Source organism: Geotrypetes seraphini, chromosome 7 (genome assembly GCF_902459505.1).
Source record: "Geotrypetes seraphini chromosome 7, aGeoSer1.1, whole genome shotgun sequence".
NCBI classification, from domain to species: domain Eukaryota; kingdom Metazoa; phylum Chordata; class Amphibia; order Gymnophiona; family Dermophiidae; genus Geotrypetes; species Geotrypetes seraphini.
Window position 1 is genome coordinate 169737364 of NC_047090.1, and position 14208 is coordinate 169751571.

The window sequence follows — 14208 nt, forward strand, 5'->3', positions numbered from 1 at the left end:
CTAAGTACTGACCAGTTGATGAACCAAATAAAAACTCAAACTTGTTATTGAACACTATTTGCCTTAGAGTTCCATTTTTGCTTTCCACTGCACAGGATATACCTGGTATACTAGGCGGATGCCTGGAATGGCCCTCCTGAAGAGCATCTCCATTTCCAGGGGGAGTCATGCCAGTCTTAAAGAAATCGCTGTTAGTACCGCCTACTGTTAGTACCGCAGGGGCCTAGCATGCGACAATATGCCCCATCCACTGTCAGCATCTCTTCTGTGTCCTTGTCCCTCCACATATCCAGATTCTCTCCTATTCCCTTCCTCCTTCACCCCCACCCCTGATCCGCCTACCCTCCCTAGTATTGCATCTCTCTCTCTCTCTTCTCTCCGCTAACTACCCAGTCCAGCATCTGACCCTTCTATCTTCTTCCCCATTCAGCTAGCGGCGCAGGGCCCTGAGGGAGCTTGAGATGCTCACTCCTGCGTGCCTGTGAGTGGCGAGCCCGGAAGGAGGTGCACAGGGCAGGAGCGCGGTCCTGCCCATACACCACTGGACCACCAGGGATAACAGAAAAGGTACGCGGGGAGGACGGGGGTAAAAAAATTATTTGTATCGGCTGGGCTAAGACAGGAGATGGGAGGGATCTCTCCTGTCCCGGTCTATCAGATGAGGGGGGCCGGGTGATGACCCAAATATAGGATGAGACCCCCATTTTGGGCCATTTCTTTGCCCCAAAATCTCATCCTATAGTCGAGTATATACTGTATATGGCTCAATTCCTACTTCTACAACCTGTCTAAAATGGTGCTGAAAGTGCCTGACGTTGACTGTGTGTCAATCCTTAGATGATACCACCATGGTATCATCTAATATTTATATATTTTTGTATCATACGTTGTAAAGGGAAATGTCCTAGCTCAGTTGTTGGAAGAATGTAGAGAGTATTTTACAGAACCAAGAGATGCAGTATTTATACTGAAATTCTGACCATCCTGTAGATTCCAGAACTAAAATCCCATACAGAAATTTATTTTTTTTTATTCTTTATTCATTTTTAAATCAAACAACAAAGATTAACAGAAAAATTAATTGAATATCAATGAATTCAGTTTGCCACATATATAAGATGGAAAAGTTGATTGCGTTACAACAAGGAAATTTTCATAACTTTAAAAAAATATGGGGACCATTGATTTCTTATTCTAGTGATCAGACATCTTAAGCACATGAATAGTTTATACTTGGATAGGGATGGGATATATGTATAATATTGTCAATTAAGTATTGATCATTGGGGGGGTATTTATTCTTATTCTATAAGATTATATGATTGTAATTTCAAGAGTTTTGTAAAAATTGATTTAATATGTGTAGCTTCACTTGATGTACAAGATAAAAATGAATAAAGATTTATAAAAAAAAAAAAAAAAAGAAAAATTAATTGAATAACATTATTAAAATAACAATTTCTGGGAAGCTGAAACTGCCTGGGAGATATTTTAGGCATAAAAGACTGTTAGAACCTTATTTGCAGTACATATCCTATAACTAAATTAAATGGGGGGGGGGGGAAGAGAGAGAGGGTATGATGTGACACTACTGGGCTTCTGTTGTATCTGTTAAAGATGCTCGCGTAGGAGTAGAGAATAGCTATAATACTTTGCAACTTGGAAATTTTATGTTACTGTTTGGGAGATTTATTTTTACTCAATTTAAAAAGGTAAAAAATTACGTACATACCAGATTAAACATTTTTGGAATAGAAGGATAGTAAAGATGATTTTATTAAACTTGGTGACATTGACAGAAAAAATATCATGAGAACAAAGATATATCAATCAGCCCACAGCGGTCAGCATTTTTTAAACGTTGATCACTGTGGGCAGAATTAACCCTGGATATTCAATGCTGGGCCATGTCCAGGGCCAAGTCGTCATGTGCTAGCTGCCAGGTCTTATTCAAGTCCCGGACAATATTCAGTCAGCACTCACATGGGGTCATAGCTGAATATCACTCTAACATCAACTGTTGTTTACTACTGCCTAACAAAAACTTTGTCTTTCTCTAAAATTCTAGAAAATCTATTTTAAAATTAAATAAAAACATGGCTGAGAATATATATATATTTTTTTTAATTCTTTATTCATTTTATAATTCACAACAAGTGAACACTCTTTCCATTTTAAACACATGACATACTGAATTCCACCAGAAACAATAATTCAACCTTGTACAATCTTTCTAGTTATACGTTATTTGTTGAATGGCAACTCCTATCAATATCATCAAAAGCTTATTATTATTAGCAGATATTTGAGGCTTAGCTCTCATCAGCATGCCAAATAAAATTGTGTCATATGATAATGCTATATAATTTTCCATTAAATGATTTATTTGATCCCAAATAGAGATCTAAAAATTTTTAATGAATGGACAATAAAACAAGTGATCTAAAGTTTCAGCATCAAGGTTACAATGCCAACATCTATTAGACCTAGAGCAATCCAATTTTTGTAAACGAACAGAGGTCCAGAGTGCTCTATGCAACAGGAAAAACCATGTTTGCCTCATAGAAGCAGACATTGTACACTTGAACCTCCAGGACCAAATACGTGGCCACTGAGATGCATTAATTTGATGCTTAATCTCAATGCTCCAAATATCTCTAAGTCCAGTTTTTGGTTTCTTATTTACATAGCCAGATAATAATTTATATCACTGCGCGGCTTGGTGACCCAAGAAGTCTGCCTGAAAGCATAGGAAATCTAAACTAAATTGATTATTAAGAGATTTCCATTCAGGGAATCCTGCTGAATAGCCTGTTTCAGTTGCAACCATTTATAACTTTGTTTTTTATCAAGACCAAATTTTATTTGCAACTGTGAAAAATCCAGCAGTTTACCATCAGATATAACATCATTTAGGGTTCGTATACCTGCTTTAATCCAATCCTTCCAGACAATCTTAAAACCGCCAATTTGGATCCTGGAGTTTAGCCAGATATATAGCTGAGAATATTCTTATGTAAACTTACCAGTTTAGCTATTGCTTCAGTGATTACTTCTTTGATCTGTACATGATGCAGCTTGTAATGCTTGCAAAGTTTTGCAGAAACTGTAGTTTTTCCCACTGCTGGAGGTCCAAGAACACAAATTTTGATTGGCTGAAACAAATCACATTACATTACCATTTGTATTCTGCCAAAGCCCTTATATTAGTTTATGCTGGATCACAATAAATTAACTACTGGAAAAAAACTCAGTTAAATATAGTGCAATGCCAGTAAATTCCTTAAAATACAATAAACACAAATCATAATCTAATTTAGAGATAAAAATTCTTAAAATGTTTTTAAAAGCTTCCTAAAAGCCTTATATCGAACTTCCGATCTAATTAAAAAAGGTAAATCATTACTGATTAGAGGTGCCTGATAAGAAAAAGATAAATTCCATTGAGTAAGTGACCTAATTTGTTTTGGAGAGGGAAAATTGAAGGTAAAACTGCTTCCTCAAAATGCGTCCTGATCTATCTGCTAATAAAGAGTCTAATTCCAGCAGATATTCCAGCAGATATTCCTTGGCCATATAGAATTTTAAAAACATCACACAAAACTTAAAATTTATCAAGTACTAGCTGATGGCCCGGCGTTGCACGGGTATTTAATTATAGCAATAACACTGTAAATGGATTCAAATAAAGATACTTTATAGTGGTGAATGAAATTATTTTTTTACAGCTTTATAAAAAGTACAATATTCAAATTATAATGTGAAATATTTGACAAAATGAATACAATACAACTAACACAAAACTTGATTATAAACAACATTTTTAGTTTCACCTCCAGGAGCAAGAACATATAAATTCTTGGGTGAACCCACCCTTGAGCAAGCAACATAGAGTTGTCCATGGGAAAAACAGGGGGATCTTATATCCACTCCACAGTATGTAATAGTCTGTCCCTGTGATTTGTTGATTGTGATAGAGAATGCAAGTCTCACTGGAATTTGCAATCTCTTAAACTGAAAAGGAAGATGTGTTGGAATAAGTGGTATCCGCGGGATAAATACGGTTTCACCTTGTCCCTGTCCCGAACAAAAGTTTCAGTATTGATTTAAACAACTAAATATGTGGAAACTCAGGTTGAAAAGAAACTCCATGCAGGTTTTTCCCGGTTCAGAATGGAACCTGTGTTCCTAGTTCAGCATATGTGAGTACTCATGTAATGTAATAACATTATGAACTGGGGTGCATGAAGGAAACAGTTACAAACACAGTTAGAACATACAAACTCTATATGTATGGTGTCCGTGGTAGAATAGTAACGATGTCCCTAGTGGTTATAGTGTCATAAAAAGTGTTTTATAGTTGGAATTACTGTGAGAATGGCAGCTTTTTACATTTTTTCCATTGACATGAATGGGTGAAATCAGATTTTCTGTTTGTAGCTCCGCCCATGTGTGCAGGTGGGCCGCGAGACCCCCAGAACATATCACCCCAGGTAGTGAGGGATCTGCATACCAAGTTTCGTTCAAATCGGGCAAGCCGTTTTTGTGTGATCGCGGCACATACACACATACATACCTCCGATTTTATATATATAGATATTGGCAACCAATGTACTTTGAAGATACATGCTGTAAGGATAATGATAGTGAATTTTCCACTGATCCACAGTATGTTATGCTTCATGGTTTTAATTTATTTACTATACCGCCCTTCCTTAGGCAATAACAGAGCGGTTTACAAAATTACAAATAAAATGGAAAAAGAAAGATCTCCATTAAAAAAAATTATAAAGGACAGCATAGATTGGAAAAAGAGATCATATAAAATAAAATAGAATAAAACATTTATTAACATCCTCTCTTCAACTTTTTTATTTTTGCAGTCTCTACCTGAAACTCTTGTATTTTTCTGGTTAACTGATTTTCGGAAAACCTTAAGGCTAATTCGAAACAATTTTCAAGAATGATATATTACCGTCAATCCTCGAATTTGCCTGTACTCTTTGATAACAACAGCGATATTCTCTACCAGACCTGTCTGAGCAATCCATTTAATGTTAAAGTTCTCTTTTAAGAACACGGCTTCCATTTTCAGGTTCACAAATAAATGTTCAATATCTGCTTGCTGAAAAAAACAAAAGTAGTATTAGCTGAACCAAATAAAATTAATTAATTTTGTTTTCTGCTATTTCAGATTAGGGTTTTTTTAAAAATATACTGTGCAAAGTCTTAATGTAAATTATATCAAGCCCTCTTTTGCATGATGATGCAATATATAAAACAAAGGATTAGATTAGATTAAGGGCTTCTTTTACGAAGCCACGTTAGTGGTCTTTAGCGCACGTAGCCTTTTAGCATGTGCTAAACCCGCGCCATGTGGCTAGAACTAACGCCAGCTCAATGCTGGCGTTAGTGTTTAGCGCGGCCGGCAGTTTAGCGCGTGCTATTACGCACGTTAAACCACTAATGCGGCTTTGTAAAAGGAGCCCTAAGGAGTGCAATTACCCAAGCAACAAGGGAAGCCCAGCTGGCAGGAGGGAAGAATGAGTCCTTATACTGACTGCTTTCAGGTAACTTGGGGGGGGCAGAGGAGTCAGGGGATTGACAGTAAGGATCAGTAGGATGCAGGTGATATTTTAAAGGGGAGAAAGGGAATATTGGAGGAGGATCAGTCCCCTTTCATTTTATTTATTAGGTTTATCGCAGTGGTCTCAAACACGCGGCCCGGGGGCCACATGCAGCCCGCCAGGTACTATTTTGAGGCCCTCGGTATGTTTATCATAATCACAAAAGTAAAATAAAACAGTTTCTTGATCATATGTCTCTTTAGCTATAAATTACAATATTAATATTAAGACATAGCCAAAAGGAAAGATTTATAAACTATAAAGAGTTTTACCTCATGCAAAATTGTCATTTCTTTAATTAGACATTAACTATTTATTTCTGAGGCCCTCCAAGTACCTACAAATCCAAAATGTGGCCCTGCAAAGGGTTTGAGTTTGAGACCACTGGTTTATCGGGTGCCAGAAACATCAGGATGGGGGGAGGAGCATTCACAGGTATTTTATCATCGGTGTCCTAGAGTGAGGCACATTTTTTTAAAAATAGCATAGTAACATAGTAGATGATGGCAGATAAAGACCCAAATGGTCCATCCAGTCTGCCCAACCTGATTCAATTTAAATTTTTTTCTTCTTCTTAGCTATTTCTGGGCAAGAATCCAAAGCTCTACCTGGTACTGTGCTTGGGTTCTAACTGCCGAAATCTCTGTGAAAACTACCTCCAGCCCATCTACACCCTCCCAGCCATTGAAGCCCTCTCCAGCCCATCTTCCACCAAACAGCCATATTGTGACACACTTATACCCCGCTCTGACCGGCAGGGGGTATAGTTGTGTTGAATCTTGGCCTGTCGGCATGGCCTCCTCAGGTAGGAGGAAGGCTTTTCAGGTTAGAACAGACCTAGGCTCCTGCCTAGTCTGCCAGGCCACACTGAGATTATCTTTGCCCAAAAAGGAGGAGACACAATATTAAGTCTGTTCAAAACTTGTTCATTAACTTTTTTAACCAAAGGGGTCTGAATACTATCAGCCACCCACATAGAATGCAGCACTTCAGCATACAGTTGAAATACCATACAGGTGTCAGAGTTGTCAGAATGGCTTACAATTAGAGTATGGTATGTAATGGCAATTTCCTGGACTTGCTCTGCCTTGCAAATAGTCCTTTTCACCAGGGTTCCAAACACACAAAAATGCCACAAAAATAAATCTCCAAAATCATGGAAAACAAAATTCCTAACAAAGCAGGAACCTACAGTAGCAACTGTGACTTAATGTTCCAACTTTCAGCTAACCTAGCTGAATAACGGTTAAAGAGTTCAGAGCTGACTTCTAAGCTCATTAGTAACAGCTGAGTTTCTCAGCTCACAGAGCACAGCAGGACAATAGATAAGCTGCAGAGTTTTACTGAAGCTTTCACACAGGCAATTCACACTTATACCAGATACAATTCTCTTGAGCAAACATTGACCTCCACAGGATTATGGGAGCCAGCACAAGCACAGCCTTGCTTCATTCCCTTCAGGAACTAACCTCCATTTCAGCAGGAGAATCATCAGCTTCCACAAACGGCTCAGATATCTCCATGGCTTCTGCCTTCTCAGCAGCAGCTGGGGTTGAGCATGGGCAGTCCTCAGACATCTCTATGTGCGCACTAAGGTGGGGTTGAGGAGAGAGACTTCTCTCCTTCTCTGCCTCCTTGCACTGCTGTAGGTCATACCTTGCCCGAGGCTCCTCAACTCCTGCCCTGCTCGGTCCCTGCTCCCCCTACTGTGATTCTGCTCTGTTCTTATCCCAGTTAAAGCCCCACCCCTCTCTCCTAGGAGCCGGGGGAGTTGGGCAGGAAATCCCTAGGGAAATCATACAGCTTCCTCCTGGGCTGGTAATGTGCATACCTTGCAGGATTAGGACTCCATTTCTCAATAAGAGTCCTATCAGGCTTTCTGGAGTACCTGTATTGAGACAGCGCTCTCTGCTGAATATTCCTATGCTCCTGTCTCTCCTGCTCTACCTCACTGTCTGAGGGGTAGTCAGCCATTTCCAAACCTTTACTTTTAACCTGGTCAGCCCTTCTTTCCAGGGACCGTGTTCTGCTTTTATCCCTTACAGGGGCAAAGCTGGCCACAGGTTTGTCACAATATACAGACACAGACCGTGCAAGTCTGCCCAGTACTGGCCTTAGTTCTTCAATATTTACTATTATTTTCTGATTCTAGATCCTCTGTGTTCATCCCACGCTTTTTTGAACTCTGTCACCGTTTTCCTCTCCACCACCTCTCTCTGGAGCGCATTCCAGGCATCCATAAGAACATATAGCCTTACTGGGTCAGACCAATGGTCCATCAAGCCCAGTAGCCCGTTCTCACAGTGGTCAATCTCACTAGTGCCTGGCCAAAACCCAAGGAGTAGCAATATTCCCCCTGTCTCTCTCAATAACAGACTATGGACTTTTCCTCCAGGAAAATGTCCAAACCTAAAAACCAGCTACGCTATCCGCTTTTACCACATCCTCTGACAACACGTTCCAGAGCTTAACTATTCTCCGAGTGAAAAAAAATTTCCTCCTATTGGTTTTAAAAGTATTTCCCTGTAACTTCATCGAGTGTCCCCTAGCCTTAGAAATTTTTGACAGAGTGAAAAATCGATCCACTTGTACCCATTCTACTCCACTCGGGATTTTGTAGACTTCAATCATATCTTCCCTCAGTCATCTTATTTCCAAGCTGAAGAGCCCTAACCATTTTAGTTTTTCCTCATACGAGAGGAGTTCCATCCCCTTTACCATCTTGGTCGCTCTTCTTTAAACCTTTTCTAGTGCCACTATATCTTTCTTTTTCCTCATCACTCTCCACATATCGGTTCCTAGCATCTTTTAGTTTGGCAATTCCATTTTTCATCTTCCTCCTTTCACTAATATATCTGAAAAAATTTGTGTCTCCCTTTTTTAAATTTTTAGCCATATGCTCTTCCGCCTGCACTTTCGCCAGACATATCTCTCTCTTGGCTTCTTTCAGTAGTCCTTTCTATACTCCTCTTCTTGGGGAGTTTTATATTTCAGGAATGCCAATTCTTTTGCCTTTATTATTCCCGCCACTAGTTTGGAGAACCATATCAGTTTCCTTTTTCTTTATTTATTTTCTTCACATAAAGGTCCATAGCCATTTTTATTGCTCCTTTCAGCTTAGACCACTGTTTTTCCACTTCTCTTATGCCCTCCCATCCTAAAAGGTCTTTCTTCAGGTACTCTTCCATTTTATTAAAGTCCATACGTTTGAAATCTAGTACTTTAAGTATTGTGCTGTTATATCAAAACAAACCGTTTGATGATCGCTTCTTCCCAGATGAGCGCACCCACTCAAACATTAGAGATACTCTCCCCATTTGTGAAGACCAGATCCAATATCGCTTTTTCCCTCGTGGGTTCCATCATCATTTGTCTGAGCAGAAACTCTTGAAAGGCATCCACAATTTCCCTACTTCTTTCCGTTTCCGCAGACAAAACTTTCCAGTCCAGTTAGGAGCACCTCCTCTCTCTTTCCAAAATTTTGGATATCCACAATCAGATCTTTATCAAATTGCTGCGATTGGGTCAGAGGTCTGTAGACTACACTCACGTAGACAGAAGTTCCATCTTCTCTTTTCAGAACGATCCATATCGCTTCTTCCTCTCTCCAGGTCCCTTGGATACCGATCTTTACACAGAGAGCTACTCCTCCACCTTTTTGACAATCTCTGTCCTTCCTAAAAAGATTATATCCCGGTATGTTTGTATCCCATCCATGGGATTCACTGAACCATATCTCTGTGACAGCAACAATATCCAGGTCTGCCTCTAACATCAGGGCTTATTGATCATGAACTTTGTTGCTTAGACTGCGAGCATTTGTGGTCATTGCTTTTCAGCTATTTTTCAGTAGTAATCTTTTTTGTATAGTTTTTCTGTTTTGTTTCACTTCCCATTGCAATACTAAGAAGTGAGTTGTTAACATTGCTTATGTTGCAATCTTTACTATCATCACATCTTAGGTACATGCCAGGGTCAGGGACTTTAAAAAAACCCCACACCATTTATTTTTACTGACCATTAGCACACACACACTAAAGAGAGGAAGCATGTACTAACTACCATTGCATCCATAGGAATAGCACAGGCACAGCAGAAGTTAGCATACACTAATGTTTAATAAATACTCATATGACTCTGAGGTTTAGCTGGACAGCACCAAACCTATTTTGACCAGCTAAATTTAATTAAAATATCCAGTCATACTTTTATCTTTAAAAGTACAGCTATATATGCAGCTAGAGATAAAAGCGTAAACCCAGCTTTTTTATCCATGCATCAGGTGTTTTATTATTTCAGTTAATCAAATAAGGATGCATGATATAATTTAGAAGTAGAAAATTCATTTTCAGTTGATCTTCGACATTGTTTATGGATTGCTTGGGAGCACATGGGTTGATGTATTAGTAATTAATTAATAGCACTCCCAGTAATTAATTAATAGCACTTCCAGATGCAGTCAAATCTGAGGCGCCTAGGATAGAACTGAAGAATCTGGTCTAGAAAAACAAGTGATAACAACTGGATTATTACTGTGTTAACAATATGAGCTATCAGAATAAACTGTGGTCCTTTCAATTAATAGTTGATATGTAAAATATGCATATAAATGTAATCAAACACCTACTGCATAAACATAGTACAACACTAGGAATAATTATGTTTTTGTTTTTTTTCTGTCTTCCTTTTAGAAATTTATTTCATTGTGTATATTTTATTGGAAACTGCAGAGAATTTTTGATCGTGTGGTATGTAAATATGTAAATAAACATGTTATTTTCTTTAGGCCCTCTCTTACTAAGCCACGGTAGAGGAATTATGAGCGTCGGAGCTTTTAGAATTCCGGGCTGAGATAGAAACCTCTACCAATGTTTAGTAAAAGGTAAGGGGGTGGGGGTTTAATCAGGTATCAGCCATGAAAACTAAAGAACATAAGAATTGCTGCTGCTGGATCAGACCAGTGGTCCATTGTGCCCAGCAGTCTGCTCACACGGCAGCCCTTTGGTCAAAGACCAGTGTCCTAACTGAGACTAGATTTACCTGCGTACATTCTGGTTCAGCAGGAACTTGTCTAACTTTGTTTTAAATCCCTGGAGGGTGTTTTCCCCTATAACAGTCTCCGGAAGAGCGTTCCAGTTTTCCACCACTCTCTAGGTGAAGAAGAACTTCCTTACATTTGTACGGAATCGATCCCCTTTTAACTTTAGATAGTGCCCTCTCGTTCTCTCTACCTTGGAGAGGGTGAACAACCTGTCTCTATCTACTAAGTCTATTCCCTTCATTATCTTGAATGTTTCGATCATGTCCCCTCTCAATCTCTTTTCAAGGGAGAAGAGGCTCAGTTTCTCTAATCTATCACTGTATGGCATCTCCTCCAGTCCCTTAACCATTTTAATCACTCTTCTCTGGACCCTTTCGAGTAGTACCGTGTCCTTCGTCATGTACGGCAACCAGTGCTGGACGCAGTATTCCAGGTGAGGGCGTACCATGGCCCAGTACAGCGGCATGATAACCTTCTCCAATCTGTTTGTGATACCTTTCTTAATCAATCCCAGCATTCTGTTCGCCCTTTTCACCATCGCTGCGCATTGTGCAGATGGCTTCATCAACTTGTCGACCAGTACTTTCAAGTCTCTTTCCTGGACGGGGTCTCTCCAAGTACTGCACCAGACATCCTGTATTCGTGAATAAGATTTTTATTACCGACATGCATCACCTTATACTTATCCATGTTAAATCTCATTTGCCATGTCGCGGCCCATTTCTCGAGCGTGTTTATGTCATGTTGCAGGTCTTCGCAATCCTCCTGCGTCTTCACTACTCTGAATAACTTTATATCATCTGCAAATTTAATCACCTCACTCGTCGTACCAATTTTCAGGTCGTTTATAAATATGTTGAAGAGCATGGGTCCAAGCACCAAACCCTGAGGCACTCCGCTCGTGACGCTTTTCAAGTCCGAGTATTGTCCATTTACACCCATTTTCTGTTTCCTATCTGCCAACCAGTTTTTAATCCACATGAGTATTTCACCCTCGATTCCATGGCTCTCAATTTTTCAAAGTAGTCGTTCATGTGGGACTTTGTTGAACGCCTTCTGAAAATCCAGTTATACAATGTCGACCAGCTAGCCCTTGTCTATCTGCCTGTTTACTTCCTCAAAGAAGTGCAGCAAGTTTGTCAGACAAGATCTGCCTTTGCTGAAACTGTGCTGGCTGGTCCTTATCAGACCGTGTCCATCAAGGTGATCAATGATGCTGTCCTTTATTAGCGCCTCTACCATCTTTCCCAGAACCGAGGTCAGACTCACCGGTCTGTAGTTTCCCAGATCTCCCCTCAAACTTTTCTTGAAGATCAGCGTGACATTCACCACTTTCCAGTCTTCCGGAATCCTTCCTGATTTGATCAACAGATTGGCTATTAGTTGAAGCAGTTCAGCTATAGCCCCTTTCAGTTCCTTGATTACCCTCGGATGGATGCCATCCGGTCCCGGGAATTTATCATTTTTGAGCCTATCAATCTGCATGCAAACCTCTTCTAGACTGACCATCAACCCTGTCAGTTTCCCGTCCTAATTTCCTGCGTATAGCCTGTCGGCTTCCAGTATGTTGTGCATATCCTCTTCGGTAAATACAGATGCAAAAAAATGTATTCAGTTTGTCGGCGATAGCTTTGTCCTCCTTTAGCACTCCCTTTATCCCATGGTCATCCAACAGCCCCACCATTTCCTTCGCGGGTCATTCCCCTTAATATATCGAAAGAATGGCTTGAAGTTTTTCACCTCCTTGGCTATTTTTTCCTCATAGTCTCTTTGGCCCTTCTTACCGCCTTGTGGCACCTGCTTTTATATTGTTTGTGCTTATTTCAGTTTTTGTCCATTTTTGACCTTTTCCATTCCTTAAACGAAGTCTTTTTGTCTCTGATCGCTTCCTTCACCGCTACAGTGAGCCACGCCGGTTCCTTGTTCTTTTTCCTCTTGGATCCCTTGGTGATACACGGTATATATAGATTTTGTGCCTTGCTTACCGTGTCCTTAAAAAAGGACCATGCTTGCCCTAACGTTTTTACAGTGCTTATCCTCTTCTTAATCTTCTTCTCCACCATGAGTCTCATCCCTTCGTAATTCCCTTTTCGGAAGTTCAGTGTCGTGGCCGATGTTCTGGATCGATGTTTTGCCCGTGTCCAGGTCGAAGCGAATCATATTGTGATCACTGCTTCCCAGCGTCCCTTCTACTTCTACACCTTGCGTCAATCCTCGTATTCCATTTAGAATTAAGTACAGAATTGCATTTCCTCTCATATTTTCCTTGACAAGTTGTTCCAGGAAGCAATCGCCTACAGCATCCAGGAACTTGGTCTCCCTACCGCAGCCGGAGGTGCCTAGGTTCCAGTCTATCCACAGATAACTGAAGTCACCCATGATAACTGCATTGCCTCCCTTGCAGTTGCTCTAGCCCAATTCACCATAGGCTTTTACTTTAAACAATGAATGGGAAAACCTTCTACAAAATTAGGATTTTATACCTTATAAAAAGTCCTGTGCAGCAACCACACTTTCATTTATTTATCTAGAAGTCAACTCTCATATTATTGGCTTTATCAGGCAAGCGCCTGCATGCTAGTAAGTGAACAATTTTTGTTGTTAGGTGCTATTGACTCGTGCTCGAGTCCTAGTGACTTAAATTGTGGATCTAAAAAAATTGTTTTTGTGCTAGTCTGGAAAGGTCCTCCAGGGTTATCCCCATGGTTGTTTTCAACGTGTCCAGCTGATTGCAGGTCGTCCTCTTCACCTGGTTCCTTTGATCTTTCCAAACATTATGTCCTTCTCCGGTGATCTCTCTCTTCTGATGGTGTGACCAAAATAAGACAGACAGTCGTAACTTCATCATTTGGGCTTCAAATGACATAGCCAGTTTGATCTCTTCCAGAATCAATTTCTTAGTTCTTCTGGTGGTCCACGACATGCCTAAAATCATTCTCCTCTGTTAAACAATTAATAATTCTCAATTTCTAATATTCATCCAATCATGTAACAATCACTCCCACAATTTCTTACTGATAACAGTTTTTAATGTCTCTAGGGATCTTCAGACGTCCGTGCAAGTAATATAACTTGCAACAGTCTCAATCCTCATTAGTCCCAATGACATGAATATTTAGTATCTAATTAGCTCTGTTTAATTCTATTTTTTCTTTTAAATTTATTAATTTCATATTAAACATATGCTCTTCCCTGCTAGTTGCTTTGTTTACAAAAGAGCCCATGAGACTGAAATCCTTTACAACTTCTGTTCTGTCACCTTCAAGCTCAAAATCTTCATCATTTTCCATGTTCATGATCTTTGTCTTGTTTATGTTCAGTTCTAATTCCATGTTATGACTTTCAGTTTTGACTGTTCACAGTAGATACAGCATGTCTTCTTTGCTGCTGGTGATAAGCATTGTATCATCTGCATAGCACAGGTTGCTTATATTTCGGCCCTCAACTTTAAAACCAACATTCTCTTCTTCCAAATTTGCTTTTCTGAAGATGGCTTTACCGTACAAGTTGAGCAGGTAAGGTGACAAGATGCATCCTTGC

General features: G+C 39.8%; 1 protein-coding gene across 3 annotated transcripts in view; it reads right to left on the reverse strand.

Annotated features, from left to right (window-relative positions):
* Window positions 1-14208, reverse strand: part of AK7 (adenylate kinase 7) — a 206443-nt gene that overhangs the window by 77482 nt on the left and 114753 nt on the right. For all 3 annotated transcript variants that reach the window (XM_033952479.1, XM_033952480.1, XM_033952478.1), the window contains 2 exons: window positions 4976-5125; window positions 3027-3155 (listed from right to left, as the gene is read on the reverse strand). In XM_033952479.1, coding sequence (XP_033808370.1) covers window positions 3027-3155; window positions 4976-5125 — 279 coding nt within the window. The remainder of the gene's footprint in view (window positions 1-3026; window positions 3156-4975; window positions 5126-14208) is intronic.